The sequence below is a fragment of the Camelus bactrianus genome, chromosome 12 (genome assembly GCF_048773025.1).
Source record: "Camelus bactrianus isolate YW-2024 breed Bactrian camel chromosome 12, ASM4877302v1, whole genome shotgun sequence".
Classification (NCBI taxonomy): domain Eukaryota; kingdom Metazoa; phylum Chordata; class Mammalia; order Artiodactyla; family Camelidae; genus Camelus; species Camelus bactrianus.
In genome coordinates this window covers 31,162,447-31,186,162 of record NC_133550.1, presented here as the reverse complement: position 1 = coordinate 31,186,162, position 23,716 = coordinate 31,162,447, and the positions used below count along the sequence as shown (strand labels likewise).

Sequence of the window (23,716 nt, the reverse complement as noted above, 5' to 3'; positions counted from 1 at the left end):
ACTGCTTAATCAAACACCGATTTTCACAAAATTCTGGGTAGTCCTAACTGATCTTTAATCTTTCTTGGTTTGCCTGGGGTTTATTTCAGCTTATCCTAGCTCCAGAAGATCTATCTACATTTGCCTCAAGAACCTCTGTGGTCAGCTCCCACATAGTTTTGATCTTACTTAAAGGGACAGTGAGATCTGTTTCCAATTTAAACAGAGATGAGGGAATATATCTCCTTCTTAAATTTCACAATTAGCTCTCTGCTCCCTCTAACTACTTTGTATATTTCTTAGTTTTCAACCAAATCAAAAAGAAAAGGAGAAAAAAGAAATTATATTTAAAATTGTCTGAGTTAATTTTCTCTTGCCTTTCCTTCCCCTGCTCTGCTCTGGGTCCTTGGGGGCTGATCCCTGGAGATTACATTTCCCAGTCCCCCCTTGCCAACTGGCTTCAGGGTTCAGCTAATGGGTGGCTCTGGAGGGACGTAGAAGGATGGAAAGAGGGGAGGAGCCCCCACTCCTGTCCCTCCTTCTCCTCCCCTCACCCACCCTACCACCTTTAGAAAACCTTCAGTAGGGGCTTATCTTCTCTATCATTCTACCTCACCATCAGTCCCTCCTTCTGTGGGCTCACCTCCCACTGGGCAGTCCTGATGCCTGAGCTCTGCTTTTGTCCTTTTATTCCTTTAGCTCTAGGGATGGAAGTAGTTTTTCACTGATTCTATTATCTGGATCTTTTCACCAGCCTGTAACAGGACTTTCAGCTCTTCCTTCCTGTATATAATTTCTTCTCCCAATTGAATTCCGTCTATTGAACTATGTGGAACAGACTCTTGCTTTCCCGAATGGATCCTGAGTGACTGGCCTAATGGGTATTCTCACTGATATGTCAATACTGGGTGGTATGTTAGGCTCATTTATTAGCTAAGTTAAATGGCTTCTGGACCACCAACGTATTGTATTCAAATTTGTCTTCAGCAGAATTTTAAATTATCACATGGACCTTTATTTAAGTGGCTCAGGAAACTGTTGCCCAGTTGAAACTGTAAATATTGGATTCATAAATAACAAGAGTATAATAATAGTATCTATAGTTTATTGATCCATACAATGTACCTGGTGCTCTGCTCAACTCCTTACATACATTCTCTCTTTTAATTTTCCAACAAACTGTGGGCTTCTTGTTCCAGTCAACATTCTCAGTGGCAAATTATAGACACCTACTCTGAGCAGACATATCAGGATGCTCTTGGGTGGTTCATGGAATTGAGAGGAAGGCTGAAGAACCAGGCTGTGGAAAGTACTAAAGGAAGTCGGGCAGAGCTAAGACCATGTCACAGGAATGATCTGCTAGGGACACTATGCATTGGATCCACCACTGCAGGCTCTGAAGCAACCCTACCTGCCTGTGGTGGGCAGCATCCAGTAGGACCTGCTTTGGTCCCATGCCCATGGTCCAGCTTGCAGGGTGTGGGAAGAAAGAATGTCTTTCCTCCTTTCAGTTTCAATAGTAAAATATTAATGGGATTACCATATCACTTCCCACCTTTGGCTTCCATAATAAATAGTAATAATGGGATTACCATTTGGGAAGCTGGACCAAAACAACAAATGGCCCCCCCAACATCATTATCCCCATTTTACACCTATGAAGAGAAGGACATATGTATAATGTGTGGTATACATGAGCCCTCTGACATGTGTGAATCTGAAGCACTACCTCTTTCTACCAGAATACATTTGCTCTTTATATACAGTTAGTTTATACCTGAACTGATTTGCTTTTTGAAAACTTTGATCTACATATGCTTGTAAATTTTTTAAAATTTACAAGTATAATCACAATAGCCTTCTTTTAAATAAAGAGTTCAGTTTGAGCATTAAAATTCATTTGTCCACAATTATGTTGTATCCTGATTTTCAGGATTTGCTGACTATATACATAGAGGTGTACCCATAACATGAACAATGTCATGGCCAGGAATCCCTATCAGGGAATTGGCCAAAAATGCTTTGTTTTTGCTCTTTACTCCAGATTTTGTTGCAACAGAAGTTACTTCTTTTTTTTTTTTTTTTTTTCCTGACTGCTTCACATATACATATGAGAGAAGCATGAACAGTTTTGTATTTTAGGAGACTTGGCACCATTTCATTCTTACTATCTGGAAGGCACAGCCACACCAGTAGCTGGTCCAAGCACCCTTCTAGAGTAATGGAATGTGATTATAAATACTTTGGGCATTTAGTTGATATAGTGCTGGTATGCTTGTTGGCATGTTTTTATGGAGGTTAGATAATTACGCCAATAAGTAATAACTTTGCACGTGACACTCCATGTGTCTGTGTGTGTGTAGAGAAGCCATGAAATTAGTTTTGGTTTCTATTCTTGACCATCCAATTTTGTGAGTCACTGAATATCTCTTTGGTCAGTCATAAACTCTCAGTTCCCTAATATAATATCTTCCTACAGAACCCCAGGAACTCAGGTAAAACCTACTATACAGACAACTGAGTGTTCAGGGCTCTCAATTTTTTTGTCCTCAAAAGTAGTATAATTATTTAAGTCCCACCACTTTGGTTTATCATCAAAGGAAAGAAATTCTTAGAGGTTGCAGGTGGGGAAAAACATGTTTTTAAAATGAAAGTAAACTCTATGCATTTTGACTACCTAAGAATTGGGCTTGAAGGGAACAACTTAAAAAGTAAAGATTAGTATTCCACCCCCTCACCCCAGCATAAATAATTTTGACATACCAGAGTGAAGGGCTTTTTGCAAATTGATTCCTTTCCACAGTTTACATAAAAGCTCCTTTTGTTATCATGACTTCTAAAAATATAAATACAAAGGAGATGGGAAAGCTATTGTGTAGTGTTAATAGCCCACCACCACTGAGGTATATTTAGGAGGGCATACAAATATAGGAATAGTATTTTATGACAGTGTGAAATTACATTAATAATGTATGAATGAATACATTCTCACTGTAAAAAAAAATAAGCAATTTGTATGTCTGTAGAGTAAATCAGAAACATCCCCCAATCTTGCCTCTCAAACAGTTTGGAGGATAACTTTTCAGTCTATTTCTATGCATTTTATATATACAAAATACATACATGCACTCTACTGCCAGCTCTCTCTCTCTCGAGCCTAAGTGTTATCACCGCATAATGATTGTTATATAACTCGTGTTTTTAAGTTGAACACTATCTGAAGAGTCACATTTCTTAATCTTTTCCTTTTTGGCTTCTGAGTTTTGCTTCTTTCTTTAGAAGCTCTTGCCCCAACACACTGGGTATTCCAATTGATTTTTAAAGTGAGGACCTAAATGTTCATCCATGGTTGAAAGGACTATGAAGACATTTAGAAAACAACTGCCTGCTGACCCAGAGGTGGAGTAGAGAGCTGGCTGCCTTGGCTGAGCTCTGAGCCATCACCTCTTTGGCCTCTCATAGGTGCTCCTTTGAGCTTCAACTCTGCTCGGCCCCTCCCACTTCCTGCCCAGAGCCATCTTCATTGCTGGTCCTCACTCTTTTCTGCTTTGCAAGAGAAAACAGTGGTTTCCAGGTAAGTGGAGGGGGCCCACTGAGGGTGAAGGTGGGGGGCAGGAGGGGTTACTAATTAAGAATGGTTTCCTTTTTACTCTGCTAGGTGTGAGGGTAAAGGCAATTGGAATGATTGGCACCAATTCAGTTCAGTGGAGTCAGGGGAAAAAAACTGGTTTTGGTGCATCAACATTTTGATTCACTCCCAAAGCTGGTCTGTGATCTAAATCTGCCTTCTATTCAAGATTAAAAAAAAAAAAAGACAAAATGCCAAGAAGATGTGATTAAATTTTGAACATTCAGTGACCGATTATCTAGTTTGTACCTTAGCCAAATTATTTTTCTTTCTCCTACTTTTTATTGCCTTTTTTGCCCTTTACTGCTTTTTAGCTCTTCCTAGCACCTTAAGATGGTTAGAGGAGAGAAACAGAAATGGGATTCCATTTAATCAATTTTCTACTTACTGTGGAGTCATATCTTATATGAGGGGTTAGGTTCCACAGAGAGAACATAAGGACAAAATCATATGCAGTCAAATTTATCCATGAAATTTCCTTAAATGGGCCAGAAGGCCTGGAAAACACCCAGGGCTTTTTGTTTGTTTGTTTTGCCTACAGCATTGAAACAGATATGTCTTTCTTCAGCTGAGTACTAGATAAAATAACTGATTTATATTTGGGGACAGATTAAGGAAAAATAAATACCTTCAAATGCCAGACATATTCTGTGTGGTGAGATCAGGACCAGCTACATAATTTTTGAGGTCCCATGCAAAAGGAAAATGCAGAGCTCCTGGTTTGAAAAATATTGAGAATTTCAAGTTGGCAGCAGTAGAACATTAAGCCAACTGTGGGCCTCTTCCAAGTGTAGGGCCTTGAGCCACTGCTTGCACATGAAGCCAGCCGTGGATAAGAAGCTTAGAAAGTAAGAAAAAGCTTGGAAACTGACATCAACTCAGGAAGAGAAGCCTCATAATTCCCACGGAGCGAGGGGGTTAATATCACTGCCAGGATCCCAATCATGCTGTTGTGCTCCCCACCCCATGTCCCATCTGAGTCTGCCTAGTTGAACTTGCCTGATGCTAGATCAGCACAAGATGCAGCTCCACTATAAAAGTTAAATGGTTGAGAGTTTGCAAATCCATATTAAAATTACAGTTTTTGATTTTCTGATTTATTTCAAGGATTCACTGTAATTTAAAACTCAGATTTAAGATGTGTCAAAAGAAAATTAGTATTTATATTTCTTTACAGAGCATAAATTTTGATCTGCCCTTAGTCATTTGCCAAAGGAATAGATCAGATGTAGTCTATTGTGTAATTTATAGAGGAAAACAAATTGCTTTATCATGAGTTCTCTAAGTGATTAAAAAAAGGAAAGTTAGAAAAATTAGGTGTGATAGTATGCCTTCTTCAAATAAAAGGCTAATTATTTTACTTACTAAAGAGGTTGCCTTTTAAGACTTTTTTCAGAAGGTCATGAACATAATCTGACCAAGGAGGATTTTATTCTATGACTGCCTGAGCTCTCTGAGCAAGAATATGATACAAGGCTCTCTTTTTGAAGGAAACTCTCTAATACTTTACAGTACTATATTTCTTCAAAGTGCTTTTATATACAAGCCCAGCTACAGGAAGTTGGTCAGGTAATTGATGAAAAGGTTTCCAGATAGCAACTTATTTAATGTTGATGTAATAGAAGATTGTTTTTCCAGGGTATTTTCTTTCTCTGGCAAAGGTCTCTGATGTTACCCTTCCTCTTCCCCTTCAAGGTTCTCACCTCAGCACATGCTGAAACTTGACTCACCTGCTTTGACAAAAATTGCTTCCTTGTAGCTTTGAGAGATATCTATTTGAGCTTTAAAATAAGTGCCATGCCCAGGGTCAGGCAGCTAATGACCCAGGTAAACTGGACAACTCTCCTGACTCATGCTTACCTGCTTCACATTATGTAATACAGCAAAACAATACTTAACAAACTCCTACAAAGCCAACAAAGGAAACAAAGCCATAATATGTCATTGTGACAGTGTTCAGAAGTTTGATGGATATTTTTAGTTAATCTTTCTATTGTAGAGTTTTTAGCGTGGTGATGGCAGTGTGTGGTGGTTGTACTTTGGCAAGAATTGAAATTAGAGGCTTCTGTCAACCTGACTGCTAATTCCATCAAATGACATAAACAAGGTTCATAGGAAAGAACATGGGTGGCCATAGCATTTTCTCTTTAATCTCTTGATTTGTGTCAAGTTGTGTATTTTAGGAGAAAGGAGGAGAGAGTGGCATAAGAAGACACAAATACAAATTAATATATATCACTAGTTAAGGTTGTTCAGAGGGGTTTGCCAAAATAGTTTCAACTAACACTGATTGCTTACTGTGTACAACTCTAAGCACTTCACATGCTTTATCTCATTTCGTCCTCACAATAACCCCTTGAGATAGTTATCATGTTATTCCCATTGACCAAGATCTCATAGCAGTAAATGTCAGAGCCAGGGTTTGAACGCAAGCAGAGCCCCTGTTGTAAAACTGAATGATTCCACCTAGGTTAACTGACTTTCTACCCACCCTTAAAATGTTCCTGGTTTGTTTGTTTGTTTTTTCCTACAACCAATTTTGCCTCCACAATCCAGACATGATTTCAAAACTAAATGGAAATACTCGAGCCTATACAAAAGTCACTTACATTCTCACAAGAAACTATCTCCCAAATAACATCAATTTACACCCGGCAGAAGATACAGGGGTTTTCATGTTTGCGGTGGGGGGACGGGTGTTTATGTACATCCCAAAGCACACCCACAACAGGGCTGAACAGTAGGCCTGACCGCACAGAGGTCCTCTGGGACTGCTTATTACATTAACCTCTGTCGAAACTTCTCTCAGAGATAGGTGCTGCCTTGAACCCTAGGGGAAGTAAGACGCTTTATCTTTTGCATGCGCACGAAGTTTGTCTTCAGAGATCCTAAATGGGTGTGAATCCCAGGAGATAATCGCTCTGTCCAGCCATAAGCAAATCTGGGCTCCTGTTTCTGTGGAGGTGCAGACATAAACATAAGTGACAAGTTGGTTGCAGAAGTGCGTGGGAAGGCACTTGTCCCGTTGTGGATTGGGTGGTCTCTGTGTAGACGGTGTGATAGAGGGCACTCAATTTGGATCGCCCCGGTCTAGATGAGGGGTGTTCGGGCAGTAAAAGTTCCACTCGCGGCCGGGGAGCTTGCAGCATTGTCTAAGGTGGTGCGCCCCGGGAGCCCAGAGGTGTCAGTCCAGCGCTCCACAGGAGAATCACCAAGCAGTTTCGCCCCGCTCCTAGCGCCCCGACAGGCCCCACCCCCTGGGCCCGACAGGCCCCGCCTCCAACACCCGGGGCTTGGGAAGGCACCCCTGCCCCAGTTCCGTAAACACTTCTCTCCCCGCCCCTAGCAGTTCTCGGACTGAACCATCGCAGCCTACGGGAGGGGCACCGTTCAGCTCGCATCCCAAACACCCCTAATCCAAGCTCGTCTTGGCCTCTTTCATCCGAACACTGAGGTAAATTGCTTGTATTAGATCAGGTCTGTCAGAATTCTGCTGTCGAAACTGAAGTGCCCAAGACTTCCCCCTATACCGGATACTGTCTTTCCCCCGCTCTCCCGTTACGTGGTGGCCACGCCGTGGATGCCTCCCTGGAGTCCCTCCCGGCCCTTTAAATGCCGCGTAGGGGACCGGGGAGGCTGAGGGCTGTTGGACTCGTGAGTTTCTGAGGTGTTTGTGCCGTGTTCGGTGAGGGGACACTCAGAGACCCCTGACCCGGGGTCACTCAGTCGCCTTTCTCCTCCGCCTGTCTCCGCGCCGGACCCGGTGTGTACCATCCCAGGGGAGGGGGCCACCGGCTCTGAGGTAATAAGCCCAGGCCAGCGAAGGGAGACACCTCGCCCCAGGGCAACCCGAGGGCCTCCCCGACCCCATCTCGGAGCTCCGTCCTGGGACGCTGGGGCGAGGGGCTGTGAAGCCCCGCTTCTTGCTCCCTACCCCGCCCCCCCCCCCCACATCCCTTGTTTGACCTCGAACCGCCGTCCCGCGTAGGAGCGGGGCGCGGGCGCCTAGTGGCCACGGCCAGTGTTGGCGTGGTGTCGGGCTATGGGCCCTGGAGGCGCCGCGGTCGGGGCCGCTTGGCCTCTGTTTACATCGCATTGGGACCGTGCCAGCGAGCGCGCCGCAAGCGGCTTCCCACCATCCGGGCTCCGGGAGGGGGCACCCTGTCGCCTGCGATCTGGGCCGGCTGGGGTGGGCGAACTGAGCTGCGTTTGGGGGCCGGGCGGGGCTCCAAGCATGTGTTTGGGGTTTGTTGCCGGGGTTTCCTCGGTACTCGGCTAAGCCTCCGCCGTCTCCTTCCCCAAGGGTTTGTTTTGACAGGAAACGTGCCGCTGGAGGGGAGGGGCGGCCGGAGGACGTGGGCGAGGGGTGTGCAGACTCCCAACCCGTCCCCTTGACCGTCCCCTCAAACGCGGAAGAGGCGGGAAATGCCCGTCAGGCCCGGGCTCAGACCCCAGGGCTCTCAGGGATGGCTTGTGCTTCCCACAGCTGCCACTCTGGGTGGCACCACTTGAGGTAACAGCGATGATTTGAGGTGGCACGTGGACGAATATGGTTAAGTGTTTTCCTTAGTATTAAGAAAAACTGTTCCATTATACCGAGCGATTTCACAATGATATAAAGTTTCTTTTCATAATAAATGTATTTTAAATGCAAAAATCTAGTCCAGATAAAGAGAGGTGTTTGATAGAGCACAGGTGAGGATGGAAATGTGGTAACAGGCGTGAAGAGTCTTACTCAAAGGGGAAATATTGTCTTCGATGGTTGTCCTGTTACTTTCACCTTGAAGAAACTAGCCAAGTTGTCCTTGTCTCCGCTGGGCCCCTAGGCCCGTGATTCCCGTGGTCCCATGGCCTCCAGCCCAGTCAGAGACCTTGCTCTGTCCTACCTACCAAACTTAATGAGGTTATGGCAGTGGTTCCCTCTTTAGGAGGCACCCTGCCTGTCATTTCCTCTTGCCTCCAGGGATTTCATACATCAGTCTGGCAGCCCATGGAGATTGCCTGACTTGAAGCTGCCCAAGGCTGAAGATACCCAGTCGTATGGAAGCAGCTTCAGTGCCGTTTTGTGGGGTGGTTGAGGGCCCAGAAGGGGAAACAGGTACTAAAACAGGCCAGCCAGGGGTGGGAGAAGTGTTTTTCTAATGTGAAAAGTGCCTAGAAATCCTTCTCCCTGATGCTGTAATGTTTTGTGTAGCGTGAACATCTGCTTTTTTAGACAATGGCTGGCTTTGTTGGCTTTTATCTTGCTCTTTGTTGGCTCTAATTTGATGAAGACCGGTATTCTCTAGCTGAATGGAGCAGGCACCTTCCTCCCTGCTTTGTGGTTTTTGCTTTGCTGTGTGTGAATAACTTTTTAGTGCTACTGTTTAGGACTCGTTCTAAAGCAGTATTTTGCAGAAGATGAAGATTTTCCATGTCATCTGCAGTTTTTTTCCTTCAGAGCCCAGTCTTACTCCCCTGCCCTTTACTACAAGTATGTGAATACTTGCCCTTGCACCTGACCTTGATCTGGTCTTGAAGGCTGATGCCTACTAGATGTTTCTTGAAATTTTCTCTTTTCCATGACTTAACCTGAATTGGATGGGTTCCATTCCTCAGGGCCCTGCTAGATAAACTGAATTCACTTCAAAATGCTTTTGACTCATGCTAGCTGTAAGCAATTAACCCTTTTGATAATATTTGGATTTTAAGGAGGGATTTTGCAGTGCATAAAGAATGGCTCCCTGATGGGGGATTTTCACTCTAGCAGGGTAATTGAGAATGATTTTGGACAGTAGACTCTTTCAGTGATGCCCTTTATGGTTTAGCTCTTGAGCAGCCACCCCAGGGGTAAGGTCAGCTTGCTACCACATATGCAAGTGTTCACGTGGTGATGGGTAGATCGATTTGGCAGAGTGGGAGTGAAAAGAATGAGTGATACACCAGATTTTCTCCGGCTGTCCTAGAGTGGTAAAGAGCACAAACTTTTGGGATCCACTGCCTGGATATGAGTTGTGCGTCTGCCACTGCCGTGAACCCTCAAGCAAATAAGTTAACCTGTCTGTGCCTCAGGTTCTTATATATAAAACAGAGATAATGATAACCTAGCTAACAAGGTTATAATGAGGATTCAAGGAGAAAATACATTTTAAGCACTGATATCATAGGGGCCAAGTCTTAGTAAGTAATAACTATTAGCTTCAATTGTTATTATTTACTATCAGTTAACATTAGGAGGGTGGAAAGGCACAATGTAAAAGCTTTTTTAAGCTCTAGGATTGTGAGTCTTTGCTAATTTGAATTATGGATGCCTTGGAAATTTGTTGAGATAGGCACTGGAAATTGGACAAGGGAGACATATCTTCTTCCCTCAAGGAGCTTAAAATTTAGTGGGGAGGCAGATTTGCAGACACCTATTGTACTTTAAGTGACTGCATAATACAAATATGAGCAGTGTGAGTGAGGCAGAGAAGGGCAGCCCAAGTTGTCTTGTGAATAGTGTGGCTTAATTTGTTCATCAGTGATGCTCCTTGAGCTCCGCTTCTATTCCAGGCAGTGTTCTGAGATGACTAACTTAAATAGAATGAGTGAGGATGTCAAGGAAGTTCACTTAGAAGTTGTAATATCTGCTTTCAAATCTGAATGATGACAGGGATCCAGCCACACAGAGATCAGGGAGTAGAACATCCCACTGGGAGAGAATAGCAGGTGTAAGTGCTCCAAAGGAGGAAGTTTAGTATGTCTGAGGATCCCAAAGAAGGCCATTGTGTCTGGAGCATTAAGGGTTAGTGGGAGTATGGTACAGGATGAAATGGGCAGGGGCCCAATCACCGAAGGATTATAAACCACTGCCAAGAGACTTCTTGGGAAAAGAGAACCCACCTGGAGAAGAACTCTTGAAAGGGATGCTTTCTGTCACCTCTTCTGAAGGAAGGGCTCTGGAAGATTTCCTGTTTTATTCACTAGGCACTGTTCAAGAAGGACACTGGGATGAGTCTGACTGTCTGGAAGAGCTTTCATAATAGAGTGGTATCTAAGCTGTTGCAGTGGTGGGAACAATCAGGACCTAAAAACTGCAGGGGACTGGGCTGTTCTGAATTAGGCTTGAACTTTTGGTTCAGTACTTCTTCCTCTCTTTTAACCTTTTGCTTGGAAATAATTTCAAACTTACAGAAAAAGTTGCAAGAATGGTACCAAGAACTCTCTATGTCTACCTTCGACTTGTACTCGCCTGTTAACATTTTGCTCCATAAGCTTTATTGTTTTCTCTTTTTCTCTCTCATTTGAATCATTGGAGAGAAAGTTTTATATATTACAGGCCTTTATTCCTAAATGCATAATCACAGTACATTTATCAACTTCAGTAAATTTAACATTGTAATACAGACAGTAGATTCAAGTATTGTAACCATGTTGTCAAGTGGCCCAAAAGTGTCTGTTTATAGCATTTTCCCCTCTTCCTGTACGGGATCCAATTTAGGATCATCTCTTGCACTCAGGTATCAAGTCTCCTTTCATCTGGAACATAGCCTCAGCCTTTCTTTGTTTTTTATGGCATTGACACTTTTAAAATTCATAATTTATTCTAATAAGAATAAAATAATAGTTGATATCTATTAAGGACCTATGAGGAGCTGAATATTTGACATAGACTGTTTCAATTATTCTTCACAACAATTCTAGAGGTAGATACTACTGTTGTTCCCAATTTGTAAATGGTTAAGTTCCCTGTCTCCAGTCAGTAAATACCGAGAGTCGGGATCAAGAACTAGTCCACCTGGCTCCAGAGCCAGTGTTCTTACTGCTTCTGTGCCATGTGCATTGTCACTGGTGGATCTTCGCAATCCTGAACCAGCACAGGATCATCTCCAGACAGAGTTTGCTGCAGAAGGGAAATAAGGAAGTAAAGTAATCTGGGCGAAGACTGAGGATTCACTGGCAACTTAAAAACTGATCTACCCTCCAGCTGTGGTGAAACACCGGACTATCTCCTTCAGGTCTCTGTACTTGCCCCCTCCACTCTAAAATGTTAGTGGTCGTACTGCCATTCATTCATCCATTCATTCAACAGAGAATATTTAATTGCCTGCTTTCTCTCAATTATTGATGTTGGAAGGAATGATATAATATTGCCATTAATATTATAAAATGTGGAACAGTACCATGAAAACTGATTATTCTTTTTGAATAGTGACACACTATAGTGTTGGAGGCTTTTTTTGGAGTTAGTGTCTGTCTTCAAATTGACTTTACTTTTGGCCAGTGAATAAATCCTCCCAGGCAGGATGAGATGCAGTATTCCTGAGAAGTTGGTTGGTTGGTTGGTGAGTTGCAATGATGAAGGTTAAGTAGATCTAAGTTTGTAGGTATGAGAAGCATTACCTTTCTTAAAGAAACAACCTGTTTTCATTATTACTATTCTGAGAGAATCCAAAATAGCTTTAAAAGCAGTCTAATTACCCTTGAGCCTTTCAGTCAAGTAGCTTTGTCCCAAGATGACCTATATGGAAACCCAAGACCAAGAAAGGTAAGAGCAAGTGTGAATGAACTTCCAAAAGACAATTTACACCATGATGAGCCATTTGCTTTTTTTTTAATTGAGTTATAGTCAGTTTACAATGTTACTTTTGGTTTTTGTAATTCAAACGAATGCAAGACTTCTGTCTTAGATTAACTACCTGTCTTTGTTGTCTGTAGGGGAAACATGCTTTTATCATCATGGAATAAAATTATTTTTCCCTCCAGAGTTTAATGCCTAAAATAATGATGATAACAACTATAAAAGCAAATAATACTAACAATAGCAAACATCTGTGTCCTGTTCACTCTGTCAGACACTATTCCAAGCACTCTACATATATTGACTGAATAAAATCTTACACCAACCCTATGAGTTAGGTACTATTAATATGAGGAAGCAGGCAATTTCTTGATAGAGTAATAGTGAGCATTTTAGCCTCAAACAAAAGTTTCTGCTTCGATCCATTAAAACCCAGTTGTGATATGAAGGCTTCTACCAACTAAACAAGAATTTCTAAACATTTTGAAGCTTTTAAATTTTCTGTTACATCCCCTCTACGAGAAGCTCTACCTCTAGTAGACTGTTGGAAGAAAGCGTAGTTGCGCATGTTATTAAGCATGTCTGCCATGAGCACATTTAATTTCTCAGAACTTCTAGTGATGCCTCATGGAACTTTGGGTTTATTGCATTTTACCAATTTCTCACTAAAAGGCACCTGATAGCTGGCCCACTGCCCGCCCCCTTCAGAAAAATGAGGTGAAGAGAGCAGATGTGATAAAGTCATGCAGCAAATCAACAACAGACTGGGCCTCACACCTGGAACTCTACCTCCTAACCTAGAGCTTTTTATTTTTTAAATCTTCATACTTAGCTGCCTTGTTAAACACAATTAAGAAACCTGCAAAGTGTGCTGTTCAGCTGGAGTAGAATATGAAATGGACAGTTATAGCTATTAACCTAGTTCATAAATTCCAATGGATAAAAGCTTTTATTCACCTTTACTTGGAAAAATAGCCAAAGTGAAGAGAAATTGGGAGCAGAACATACATAACACAGTTATTACAGTGGAATGACTGGAAAAAATAATCAAGTGGAAATAGTAAGAGCATGACAGGGCCAAGGAATATTGAGTCTTAAGCCTAATAAGGCAGATTTAGGTGGTAGGTTCTCTGCTGCAGGCCTTGGACTTTGGCAGCGCCAGGCCAGTAAATGTGTGGTGATACCAGTTTGTAAATGTTCTGGTTGCAGCTGTACTAACTGGGATTCAATGGTTCCGATTCAGCTGACACAGAATGAATACTTGTCACATACTTGACACTGATGGTGGACAAGACACAGTTCCTGCCTTGTTAAGGAGAGTTGGAAGTAACCTTGAGAGGAAAATAACTACAAGGGACTAAGCGTTATTGTGCGGATACAGGAGATGTGCTGCAGGTGTACAGAGTGCCCTTAGCTCTGGCCACCGTGTAGAGGGAAGGCTTCCTGGAGAAGGTAGCATTTGCAAGAAATACCATCAATGAGAAATAAAATGTTGGCAAAGAGAATGAGAAAGCTTGAGGAAAGGACACACACTTCACTTGGGATTTGGGGTTTGGTGCAAGTGAAAGGGTTAAAGCAGACCCTTTCCTTCTGTCCTTTATCACCACCCCCACCCTCACCTCCTTCAGCAGATGGGAGTTGAAGCCCTAGGTGGATCTAGTTTGCCTGGGGTAAAAGAGGTGAATTCGCCACTGAGGATGCAATGGTTCAGGTCCTTTTATATCCTGTATCCGAGGTGGTTGGTTTGGGACTCTAGGAAAAGGCAAATGTGTCTACGTGGGGGCTTCCTGGCAGCTCCACCTCATTCCATGCCCTTCGGTCTGCAGGGACAGCCTGCTTAGAGTTGGTGATTTTCTGTTTGCAAAAGTGGTGTGCTGAGCAAGTGTGCATTTCTACAAGTGCCAGGACTGGAGAAGGTTGTTTAGGTAAGGCCAGGGGCAAATGCCTTTGGGATTTTCACCTTTAATAAGTCCCTCCCAGGTTCATCCATTTTTCTGTCATCACCCAAGGGATAAAAAAATAGCAGTATTTCTTAGGGAAGGGAAATAGCTCAGTGATAGAGCGCATGCTTAGCACGCACAAATGAGGTCCTGGATTCAATCCCCAGTACCTCCATTAAAAAAACAAAAAAAATCCATCATTTCTCTCAGCTCAATCCCCCTTGGTCCTAACCCTGCCTCTCCTTTCTCATGTTTCCTCAGCAATGCCTTGGCTTCCCTTTTCTTGTCCTCCAGCATCTCACACACAGTTTTAGGCAACTGATCTTGAAAGCCATGAGAGGATGGTCCTGCATAATTTCACCATTACTTTTCCCAGTGCCTGGTGCATAGTCGGCACTTAAAACATATGAAAGGAATCATTGGAGAAACTGTGTAGGCATTTCCAGGCAGTCTACAGGTAGTTATGGTTTCACATTCTGACAGCTTTAAAAGATCTGAGCACCTCATTGCATGGGCCAGTTCAGGTTTAAAGAGCCTCAGTGAACCCTTACTATCATTACTGTCCGTTCAGGAATTGAGGTTCCTTTTTCCTCAGGCTCGGATTTCCCCTCAGTGTCAGCTAACACCACACTCATATCAGGGCCAGCCCCTTCATGGGCCTGGCTGAGGTTCCTGCGCTCAGTTCTGAGCATCCCATGTGCCCTGGATCTCCTTTTCAGGGGTGTCTGGGCCCAACTTCCCTTCCCTGAGAAGCAGTCTGATGTCCCAGAAACAGCCCTGGATGTAGAGTCAAGGGACTGGTTTTACAGTAAGTCTCCAGAGTCTGTTCTTTCCCAGCCTGTGAATCAGGATCTTTTGTGCCTGTTTGTTCATTGGGTGGCCGTGGGTACTTTGTAAATTGTCAAGTACCAACCAAATATCAAGCCTTACTCTTCATAGCATAGCAGTTCATGGGAAAATGGAGAAGAAAACCCTATAGACTTGCCAGCCAGAGATTTTCATTAGTCTTCCTCTTTCTCCAAGAGGCTCACAGATAACTAAAGATGATTTCAAAAGTATTTTATTTAAAACAAAGACAGAGGGACAATAACAATAGCTGATATTTGAATGCTGTGCTAAGCACTTGGATAAGATTAATCGTATTTCATCCTTAAGCAACCTTATGAGGTTAGTCTTTCAGCCCAGTTTTACTGATGAGGTAGGGAGATAAATGACTTCTCCAAGGTCACATGGCAAAAGACAGAACAAGCTTCTAAAATCCAGGTAGTCTGACCCCAGAACTCCACACTCTTACTCTTACCCTCCCATGCTTTAGCGACCCCAGGAGGAGAGCGTGTGTGTTCTGTGCACTGTTTTTGATGACCTATCATTGCTGAGAGCAGCTCCATGTTCACACTAGGTACGTCCTGTGTGAGCACACACCTATGGCTGTGGAATCCCTTTCTGGAAGGCAGTCTTGCAGGCCCCATCATAGCTGGCTGGGGTGCCATGGAAAGGATGAAGTCATCTTCTGGGGGCCTTTCCAGTGCTGTGACACATGCAACAGGGCTGTCAGTGCTGGAAGAAGCATGGGCACCACTGGTGGAGGTACCGTGGAATGCTGACGCAGGGTCTGTTTGTCTGTGCAGGTGCTCTCTCTTTCCCCACACTCCAGTGACACAAGATGCCCTTCAATGGCGAGAAGCACTGTGTGGGTGAGGACCAGCCAAGCGATTCAGACTCTTCCCGGTTTTCCGAAAGCATGGCTTCACTCAGTGATTGTGAGTGCTCCAGGCAGAGCTTTACAAGCGACTCCTCCAGCAAATCCAGCTCTCCTGCTTGTAAGTCAACAGGGAGCAGGGGCTGGGAGTGGTGGGAATGGTTCTAGACATATGTGTTGGATTTTAAAACTCAGAAATGAGTGAGAGCAAAGTACCGACTTGTCCTCCTTTCTTGATGTACTGGAATAGCATTGCCAGGGCACTGCAACTGTCTTGTACACGCCCTCAGCAATAAACAGCCACTAAACTTTACAACCTATCCATTTTTATTTTCATCACTCTGATCTGCTTTGCCTTGACTCTGAATTAGTTCTCCCAACCCCAACTGTCTTATCTCTCAAATAGTGGAAAGCTACTCCATGAGATCATTCTTTGAGCCACATTCAAGGATATATACAAATTATTCCTTTCTGATTTACATAGAAGGAAACTTGCCACAACTCAAGGGTCAGGCAGGAAGTGAAATAGTCTAAAGGATTTCCTGTAGATTTCAAAATCTGTTGTGCAAACCACTCCAGAAAAGTGCCCACAAGGAGAATGACTACACGAGGGGTGTGAGAAGGAATTAAAAGAGTAGCCCCAGTGAAGGGAGACGTCTTTTTCCTTTTTTGTGTGTGGAAACTAGAGAGGTGTGAAGCAGGTGTGTTTGTCTTTTTTTCTTAGCTTTTTAATTGGCATTTCGTATTAGGCAATATAACCCTTTAAACTGCCAAAACCAATGCAGAAAGAAGCAACTAATGTTTAATGAGATCAAATGCCCACTTCAAAAAGAAATTGTTCATTTGTATTTATTTTAAATTTGTACATTCTCATTAAAAAACGGGACGCTCCTGGGCTCAGATCTGATCATCTCATGTGCCCAGAATCTCCTTTCCAGGGGATAGTTGAGCCCAATTGCCCCCATATAAGTAGAGAGAAAAGAAAATATTGCGTATAATGTTACCCAGAGATGGCAGCTGGCAGTGCTCTGTCACATCTTCATTCGCCACATAGACATATATGTGCATGTGTGTGTGGACTTGTCTCACTATTCTAACTAAAACATTTTCTCATGATAATGTATTTTTAAAACATTGTTTTTATTACTACTTACCTCTTTCATCAAGTGAGTATACCATCAATTTAACCACTGATTTATCACTGGACATTCAATTCATTTCCATTTTTTGCCATTATAAATAGTGCTTTGTGAACATCTTGGTACATAAAGCCTTTCTAGGAATTCCTTTGGATATAATTGGATTGCTGGACCAAAGGATACAGACATTTCTAAGGAGAACCATAATGGGACAAAGAATTGGCAAAAGAATTTATTAGCAGCCACCCAGATTTCAGTGCTTTTTCTCACTCTTTATGCTACAAATGGATTGATGCCTCTAGCAGGGTCCCTAGGCGTCCTGAAGAAGGTTTTACTAATTGTATATCATAATTCCCTCCTCCCCCTCCTCTTCTTTCTAGAATTACTTTAGATAGCAAAGTATTGCCAGTCAGTACTGTTGTTTGAGATAATGATTTTTAGTGAACAGAAGCTGAGAGTTCCAACAGTGATTTCAAAGACATGATTTATTAGAATAATTTTTGAATAATCTTTACAAATAACTGGAATAATTCTTTATTCACTACTTCCTGCTGAGAAGTAGATGATCCAGCTTACCAGATTTATCTTATTTTAATTTATTGAGTTCTTACCGTGTTCTTTTTTACTTAAATTACCTTGTTTAATCACTTCAGGACAGCGCTATGAGGAGGTAAGTTATGCTTCAGTGAAGTCAAATGGTAACTACCAACCAGCAAACCTTAGAATTGAACCTAAGCCTTATGCTATACTGCCTATAGTTTTAGAAGTTATGGGGTTGTTTTTAAATCAATTATTTCATATTGAATATGCTTAAATTAATGAGAGTTATGAATTAGGGAATAAAAAGTAGTCATATATATATATTATGGAATATGACTCAGCCATAAAAAAGAATAAAATAATGCCATTTGCAGCAGCATATATGGACCTGGAGATCATCATACTAAGTGAAGTAAGCCAGAAAGAGAGAAAAATACCATCTGATATCACTTATATGTGGAATCAAAAAAAAAAAAAAGACACAAATGAACTTATTTACAAAGCAGAAACAGACTCGCACACATAGAAAATAAGCTTATGGTTACCAGAGAGGGAAATGGGTGGGAAGGGATAAATTGGGAGTTCGAGATTTGCAGATACTAACTACTATATATAAAATAGATAACAAGTTTCTACTGTACAGCACAGGGAACTATATTCAATATCTTGTAGTAACCTATAATGAAAAAGAATATGAAAAGGAATACATGTATGTATATATATGAAACACTATGCTGTACACCAGAAATTGATACAACATTGTAAACTGACTATACTTAGATTAAAAAAAAAAGTAGTCGTCAATTTCCTATGTAGTACATGTAATAAATGCAGATATCAATGGGCACTAAAGAATGAGGTCATTTAATTTTTAAAAGTAACAAAATAGCCTATATTAATAAAGATTTTTAAAAAAATTCGAGAATTTATTATCAGTACAGTAACTGAAGCTATCAAAGGAGTTCTTAAATTTTTGAAGTATTAAGTATTAATTAGGGGAATCCACAGATTTTTACATTCTTCTTACTTGTAAAATCCTGAGAATATATAATGGCTTAACTTAAACCCTGTCTGCATGAGGAGAATTCATTGGATGACAGCTTCTTTTCCACAGCTTAACTAGTTTTTGTTTTCGTTTCAGCAACAAGCCCTCCCAGGGTTGTAACATTTGACGAAGTGATGGCTGCAACAAGGAACTTATCAAACATGACTCTTGCCCATGAAATTGCTGTAAATGAGAACTTCCAATTGAAACAAGATGCCCTCCCTGAGAGCAGGTAACCCTGAGGCATCTGTTGTTCATAAACTGTGCTGCAGACTCTGTGTGTGTGTGTGTCTGTGTGTGTACCGTGAACACAAATATTCACATTGATTCCTTGAAGGTCTCATATAATATCCACTGGGAGTAAGTAGTATTAAGAGTATATAGAGAGTATATTAAGTTAGTTTTCTAACAAGTTCTTATACTTGTTTTTAAAACCATTCCTCTAGGATGTATGTTACTCATAATCTTTTGAATTCAGCTTATATGCCACTTCTGAGGGAAGCTTTTCCTGACATTCCTGAGCCCACTAGACTATATTAAATCCCCTTCTAAAGACTATGATAGTCCCCTATCTCCCCCCTTGTTAAGATGTCTTATAATTTTATGTTCAGTGTCTTGTCTTTACCACTTAACCAAAAGCACCATTAGTGGAGAAACTGTGTTCATGTTGTTTGCTCTGTCCCTGTTACCTAGCAGAGTGCCTAACATGTAGGAAATGCTCAAGAAATATTTGTAGACTGACTTATTAAAAACTGATACTCAGGTTGTGAAAGATAAGTGAGTGCAGCTGAACTGCAGAGTGCTAAGAGTAGGTGATTTAGAAGCCTCTGAGGTGGAACCACAGCATCCCTGGTTAACATCACTGCCGCAAAGGACCTCTGGGTAGAGCCATGCCCTTGTACCCTACCTCGGTCTTTCTGGCTTCAGTGGCTCACAAATCCCCTGGGACAAAGAGGAGAAAAGGCTTGCAGCCATTACTGCAGGTAAATCATCTTTAGAGGCAAAGTTCGCTCTTGGATAACAGCACTGAATCTTCAGCCTCGCAGTGCCATGTATAAATCTTTCAACCAAGACAACATATAGTATTTGATTCCATTCAGAACTTTATTGTTTGTTTTAAACAGGAAAATAATAAACATAATCATTTTCCTTCTTTAAAATGTGGCTCATGGTCCTCCTGCTCCTGGAGGTGTTGTTCATAGTAGTCATAACTGTTTTTTTTTTTAAATCACTGGCCGGAGTAGGTGTATCTGTTTGGTTTTCTGTGGTGACTGCATTTCACCATGATCCTCCATACCAGCTCTGCTGCTGCACCCCCAGGCCAGGCCGCTGTCATCTCTGACTTAGACTCTTTCTGTTCTAACTGGTTGCCCAGTCTCCATCGTTAGCTCCCCGTACTCCATCCTCCACGGGTAGCCATAGTGATCTTTCTAAAGGGTAAATCAGATTAGATCATGTCTTTGCTTAAAACCCTTCAGTGATTCTTTTACACTTAGAATAAAAACTCAAAAACTCTTCAGTATGACCAGCCCCCTTTGCTGACCGAGCCTCTCACTTCTTTCCCTCCTGCTTGTTGTGCTTCAGCCACACTGGCTTCCTTGCTGATCTGGGAGTACACCAGCTTCATCCTGCCCCGGGGACTTTGTCCTTCTGCCTTCTTTTTCAGTGTTCTGCTCGTAGATCTTCACCAGCTGCTTTCTTTTCCCCATTCAAGTCTCAGCTCAAAGCTCACTGTCTTAGAGAAGCTTTCTTCAACCACCCAGTCAGGTGGGCACCCTCTTCATCACTAACTACCACATTGTCTTCCTCTGTCTTCCTCATGGCTCTGAAATTGTCTTACTCACTTTTAATGTGTTTTTTGTCTTTCTGTCCCTGCTAAAATACAAGCTTTTTGAGAGCAGAGACCTTCTTTTCACTACACCTCAGCATCTGAAATAGGGCCCACCACATATTGAATGTTAAATAAACATTTATTGACAGACTGATAAAAATGAATTTTTGAAGTTAAAATTAGAATGTTGTATGAAGTACAGCAGAAGACACTTTGGGAGTATTTGTGCTTTCAATTTAAAAGTTGCAAATACAGGCCTAGCGAAGGCCTTCTAGGATCAGAGACACATTGGGGTTTGAATCCTGGCTCTGCTGAGACCATATCTGAGCCTCACATTCACCAGGTATGAGAGGGGGACCACAGTACTCACTTCATATGCATGCTTCTGGGCATATAAGGGTCTTGCATGTAAGTACTCTGATACTCTGGAAGGTGTGAATTCCCCCTCTCTTCGTATAATGCTACGGCTAGAAAATGTGAGCAAGGAAAACAACATGCAGAGTTGGGACATATTACCTTTGTTTAAAAGTGAAATAGCGTATCATTAGCTGTTGCTTTTTCTAATGACTCTCCACAATGGCCAGGTTGTTACTTTGTAAATTATGGCTAACTCTCATATTTTACTAAATATTTTCTTGGGGGCAAACACTTGATAAATTAAGTCAGATTTCTGATACCCAGTAGGAATGCTTATAAATGATTTGATTGATCTCATCTCCACCCCTCCCTCCCCAGCTCTTCTGCCTCCCAAAATGAAAGAGCTAAAAAGTACCTGGTAGCCTTTTGCAAAACTTAAACCCTCACATCCCTCAAGGAGCTATAAAGTTGTTTTAGCTCATTCCTGGTTGGTCCATTCAAGCCAGGTACATGAGGCTCGTAAAGTTGAGAACAACAATCCATCCCAGCAATGTCTGCCTTTCTAATTGTTCTATAATTGCTCAAGAGAGTCTAAAACATTGGACATGGCATTTATGTTGAATAAATCTAGTCAGGCAACTAGAATACGTTTTAACATGTGAAGTAGCTGAGTATAATATAGTGTTTGCAGTTATATAAACAATTTTAACTCACACTCCTCAGAAAGCTAATTTCACTTCTTACAGTGTTAGTGTATACTTAGCTATTTATACTTTAAAAAGAAAAATTAGGAGATAATGTTTAACCAGCAAATTATTCATTCATTCACCTAAATATTCAGTGAACACTCAGTAAATGCCAGTGCTGTGTTAGGTACAGTGGCAGGTCCCTAGAAGTTGTGGCCTCTACCTCGGAGAGGTGTATATCCCTGTGGGGCATAGAGACTTGTAAGTAATTACAGTTCAAAGAAATGTGTGCTTTTCCAAAAACTGTTACAAAATGCTGTGGGAGTTCAGTAGGGCTATGTGTTTTGATGTGCACCTACTTTAGGACATTGACATGCAGAATAAAGCAGGAAGGCCACCTATTCTATTGTGAGCCTTTCCTAGGAAGGCTCCTCTTTCAGCAGTTTGGTCTGGCTGACTTTAAATGGGACATCTAAGCTGAAGTTGGCAGGCATTCAAATGCATGTCTCCTTGGGGCCAATCTGTTCTATTCCATGCCACGAAACTTCAGCTGTTAAGGAAAGAGCAACTGTCATCTCATCCCCAGATCTAGAACAAGTCTAAAGATCAGTGTATAAGAGTAGCTAGTAAATTACAGTATCTCCTTAGGACAGAATTTTATAAGCTTACTGAAAGCTATAGGAGGGAAGCATTTTAAAAATCTAGGGGAAACACGTAAGACAGAATCTTAAGTGCAATAAATACATAATATTGTACAGACCCAGTATTAAAACAGTTGTAGTAAAACAGTTCCTTCACTGAACATATGTCAGATATGTCAAAAGATTAATAAGGGGATTATGAGCAATCTTTACTCTGGTTTTCTATGTTTTCTAAGATTTCTACCATTGGCATATTTCTTTTATAATCAGGAAAAATAGTTCTTATTTTAAAAAAATAATCCATTTCATTCCTATAGTTTGGCAGGTCGAGTAAGGCACATTGTCCACCAGGCCTTCTGGGACGTCTTGGAGTCAGAGCTGAATGCTGAGCCTCCCGAGTATGAACATGCCATCAAACTGTTTGAAGAAATCAGGGAGGCAAGTTGATGTTGTCTGTGTTAATTAATGATCTTCCCCCCAAAGACTGTTTTCATGTCTTCCAAAGAGTATTGGAGACTCTTTTTGAAAAACAGAGCCAGTTCAGTCACTGGAAGGGTTTTTTTCCTGCACCTTCTGGAGCCAGGTGGAGGCTGGGAAAACAGGGCAGTGGAGGCCAATGCTTAGCAGGTAGGGCAGTGGTTGTGGTGCTTCAGAGCACAGACTCTCGAGTTAGCTAGACCTGGTTTAGTGACAGGCTCTGTCTCCCTTTAAGTCTCTGTTTTCTGAGTAGTTGTAAGAATTGTATCAGATAACAGTTATAGCTAACATTTACAGGACACTTGCTCTATTCCAAGCGCTAGATTATTCATTTATCCTTACAATGCTGTGAGGTAATTATGCCTGTTTTCATTTTATATAAAGAAATGAAATTCCCTGACTCATCCAGGGTCACACAGCTTTGAGGGGTTTGAACCCTGGCTCTCAGGCTCAGAGCCTGTGCTCCTAACCACATGCTGTGTATATAAGTATAGTGCCTGCTGTGTAGTGAATACTCAATATAAGTTGCTTATATAACATATGATATTTAAATATCATATATTATACTAATGGAGCCCATGGGTGTGTTACTGTTTGCCCTTCTGCGAAGGGTTCTTTTGGAGCCATGATCTGCAACTTGTTCTTTCCTTGCATAGTTTACCTGTAAACTTTTTGAAGTTCTTTCAATAATATTGCTTCTTTGCCAGTTATTTTTATCCTGATAGCGTTTGTAAGTTCCCGTGGCGGGGCAGGTAGGGGGTGCTTTAATTCAGAAGACAGAGCTTTTTTTTTAGAGTCAGGACACTGGAGTGCTCCTCTGATCCACCACCCAGCCTGTGCAAACTTTTGTGGCATCCAGGGTATTAAAATATGGACAGGGCGCTTGGTCATCTAGACATTGAAATAGAAAATGATAACCTTTATTCATTAATGATGCTGTCATTAATTCTTTCCTTCCCCTGTGTAGATCCTTCTCTCTTTTCTGACTCCTGGTGGCAACCGGCTACGCAACCAGATTTGTGAAGTTTTGGACACAGACCTCATTAGGCAGCAGGCTGAACACAGTACTGTCGACATCCAAGGCCTTTCCAACTATGTCATCAGTACTATGGGAAAGCTTTGTGCTCCTGTGAGAGATGATGATATCAGAGAGTTAAAGGCCACTGGCAATGTTGTGGAGGTGCTGAGGTGAGTGCATTTTCTTAGGAAGTACAG

General features: G+C 41.9%; 1 protein-coding gene across 8 annotated transcripts in view; it reads left to right on the top strand.

The window, feature by feature from the left end:
• The first annotated feature begins 3,436 nt into the window (after positions 1 to 3,436).
• Positions 3,437 to 23,716, top strand: part of TCP11L2 (t-complex 11 like 2) — a 46,857-nt gene continuing 26,577 nt past the window's right edge. Inside the window, exons 1-6 of one of the 8 annotated variants that reach the window (XM_074375137.1) lie at positions 7,190 to 7,370; positions 13,973 to 14,071; positions 15,715 to 15,906; positions 18,606 to 18,741; positions 22,342 to 22,462; positions 23,469 to 23,689. In XM_074375137.1, coding sequence (XP_074231238.1) covers positions 15,750 to 15,906; positions 18,606 to 18,741; positions 22,342 to 22,462; positions 23,469 to 23,689 — 635 coding nt within the window. In that variant the 5' untranslated portion in view covers positions 7,190 to 7,370; positions 13,973 to 14,071; positions 15,715 to 15,749. Of the gene's footprint in view, positions 3,554 to 7,040; positions 7,062 to 7,188; positions 7,410 to 7,522; positions 11,584 to 13,972; positions 14,072 to 15,714; positions 15,907 to 18,605; positions 18,742 to 22,341; positions 22,463 to 23,468; positions 23,690 to 23,716 lie in introns of those variants that run through there. The other 7 variants (XM_045506974.2, XM_045506975.2, XM_010970464.3 and 4 more) reach the window with 7 other exon arrangements.